Source organism: Myotis davidii, unplaced genomic scaffold (genome assembly GCF_000327345.1).
Source record: "Myotis davidii unplaced genomic scaffold, ASM32734v1 scaffold902, whole genome shotgun sequence".
NCBI classification, from domain to species: Eukaryota; Metazoa; Chordata; class Mammalia; order Chiroptera; family Vespertilionidae; genus Myotis; species Myotis davidii.
Window position 1 is genome coordinate 966,099 of NW_006293951.1, and position 3,199 is coordinate 969,297.

At 37.4% G+C, this 3,199-nt stretch overlaps 1 protein-coding gene across 1 annotated transcript in view; it reads left to right on the plus strand.

Annotated features, from left to right (window-relative positions):
- Positions 1-3,199, plus strand: part of KIF21A (kinesin family member 21A) — a 77,942-nt gene that overhangs the window by 63,768 nt on the left and 10,975 nt on the right. Inside the window, 1 exon segment of the mRNA XM_015566625.1 lies at positions 2,518-2,654. Coding sequence (XP_015422111.1) covers positions 2,518-2,654 — 137 coding nt within the window.

Below are 3,199 nucleotides of genomic sequence, written 5' to 3' on the forward strand. Positions count from 1 at the left end.
GCTTCTTTAATTTTTTTGAAATCATTTTAACTAGACCCTAAAAATAAAGTATTAAATAAATTCTGAGCCTAAATTTACCTCCTTTAAATTTCTATTCATTGGTTTTTCACCAGTCCGCCTGAGCTATACCAGAATTAGCCTAATAGCACTTCTTCTGTGTGTGTGACAGGTCTTTAAATATTCAGCCCTTCTCTGTGCTATTGTGTCCTCTCCAGTGAATGTTCTTTTATCATCTGAATAGGCATAGTTTCATCATCTGTTCCTTAGTGATAATCTACAGACCCTTCATTCTGCTTCCACTGTTTTGAAAAGTGTCCAGCTTTTCAATGTGCTAAAAATGTGGCATCTAGAACTCAACTCCATTCTAGACATGGCCTTGGTAGAATATAGCAGCTCTATTACTTTCTCCTGAAAATGTTGGGAGAGGAACCATTAATTGTCAACCCATTAATCATCTATTCAATAACTAAATCACTTACACCACTTTCCTACTTTGAACATTCTATTATATCTTTGACTTAGAGGCCTGATGCACAAAATTCATGAACTCAGGGGGGTCCCTCAGCCTGGCCTGTGCCCTCTTGCAGTTCGGGAGCCCTCGGGGAATGTTCGACTGATGACTTAGGCCCGATCCCTGTGTGGAGCGGGCCTAAGCCTGCAGTTAGACGTCCTTAGTGCTGCCACTGAGGCGGGAGAGACTCCCGTCACCACCACTGCGCTCCCCAGCCGTGAGCCTGGCTTCTGGCTGAGCGGCACTCTCCCTGTGGGAGGGCACTGACCACTAGAATACAGCTCCTGCATTGAGTGTCTGCCTCCTTGTGGTCAGTGTATGTCATAGCGGCCGGTCATTTCGCAGTTTGGTCGATTTGCATATTAGCCTTTTATTATATAGGATTTCATTCAGTGATTATTTTCATGCTAAATACATACTTAATAATAAATGAATTTTGTTTCAGTCATTTTTTTCCCTAGACAATACAACACAGTAGCCAACTTATTAATATTTCATTTTAATAAACATACCATTTCTGTCTTTAGGGCTAGAAAAAAACATGACTAGATTTTGAAGACCTTCTTTTAGACTGACAGGATCATTGACTCATTAGGTGTGACTCCAAGTACCACTGAAACTACCTACTACAACAGTTTTGTGCTAACCCATGTCCACAAGGATTTCTTTTGAAAGGCTTATTAGAGTCAACATATCTTGTGAATATGACTTCCCCCTATGTTGCTGCCTAGTAACCCTATAAATAACTTCCTTCATGAGATCAATGAGCTTGTTTGTCTATTATTGATGAGCCTTTATTTTTAAGTGTTTATAATAATTTTATTCATCTCTAATTTCTGAAATCTACTTTTCCTCTCCCTTCTGGAATTGGGTCTGCATGACTTATCCCCTTTATTGATTTTCTTAGAGTACCAATGGAGTTACTCTATTGATTTTTTGTTCCCACAGGCGTATACATTGAAAAACCTATGATATAGTGATTTAAAAAACGAATTCATCAGATGTCTCCATTTGTTAGTTCTTAATCTGGGCTTGTATTTCTTCTTGGTCATTTCTGCCACTTGTATCTCTTGAAGATTGTTTTCTTTCATCAAGAAGTAGAAACAAACAGTATCGTTTTATCGCTGTACTTGTTCTAATAATATGCCATCTGTCTTATACAATGGACATACTTCAATATAATTTTTCTTCCTGCTCTAAACAAAGAAACTTCTGACTGATATATTTATCATGTCTTAATTCATTCTCATCTTTAGTCTTCCTGACACAATTATTTCAATTCAGATCCTGCATTAAACTCCTTTAGGATAGGAATGAAATTTTGATAATCTGTGCATTTCCGTAGCGCATAGACCAGTCGCATAAAGCAGAAACTCCAGAAACATTAAAACTCATGGGATAGATCCCTAAAGAATCTTACTGTTCTTTTAAATTCTCAGTCTTTTTATCTTGTTTGTATTGTTAATGTTTTAAGTTTTTGGTGTTTTCAAACCATTCACACTTTAGAATTTCTGTCCATGCAATCTTGTCTTTTTTTCAAATTTGTTTGAAATTTGCTGCCTCAGTATTTTAGGTGGTATGTGTTATGCTTTCTCAAGAATGTCCTTTTTGACACAGAGTCACATCTTCCAAGTGCTATCCTATATACTTTCTTATTTGTCAGAATTCACGACACTCAAACAGCTCCCAATATTGCTTCATTAAACTCTGAAGAGATGAAATTGTTAATAAGAAAATCCAAATGTATCATAGGCTTTGCTCTTTATAGAATGCAGCTGTTAGCTGATGCCTAATGAGTTGATGTATTCCATCGCTACTATTGCTACTTCACACGGTGTCTCTGTCCTTTGGCTTAAAAAAAGAGATGAGGGAGCAGCCTGAATTTTATTCCTAATGAGTTAGAAAGACTTCTTAAAGTCAGGGAACAATTAAAATTAATCTGATGGTATAGCTACTGAAGTCAGTCTTATTTCTTTGTTTTTGTCCTCCCCTCCCCCCCAACTCAGGGGCATAATCAACCCATTTCCTGCTGCAAAAGGAATCAGAGCTTCTGCCCTTCAGTGCATTCACATAGCTGAAGGGCACACGAAAGCCGTGCTCTGTGTGGATTCCACTGATGACCTCCTCTTCACTGGATCAAAAGGTGCTAGTAGTGGTTTCATGGGGGGTATTCAAGATTTTTAAAAATGACTGCGTTTCTAACAAGCTTTGACCAAAAATAGGTGAAACTGCTTAAGACCCATAAGGATATGAGAGAGAATCTAATTTAGTCACTGAATTGTATAAACTATAACATCATCTCATAGTTGGGAAGTAAGTAAAAATCGCTGTTGATGTTATGTAAATAGAATATTGAGAGGCTACATCTCTGTTTGGTAATTGAGTACCTAATGCATGCAGGGCCCTGAGGTTAGTAATGCAGTTTATATGACAATGTACCAGCGGCCATTACAGTGTACAGTGTGGTAAGGAAAATAAGATGGGTGGCAACCACCATTTCTTGAATACTTACAATATTTCAGAGACTGTGCTAGACAATACAAAAATTATATCTCATTTAATTCTCACTACAACCCCAATGAGATACATGTTACATCCTAATTTTACAAATGAAGAAACTGAGGATTCAAGCTATTAAATAATTTTTCCAGAAGAACTTAGCTAGGAAGTAGAAGAGACAGAATTGGA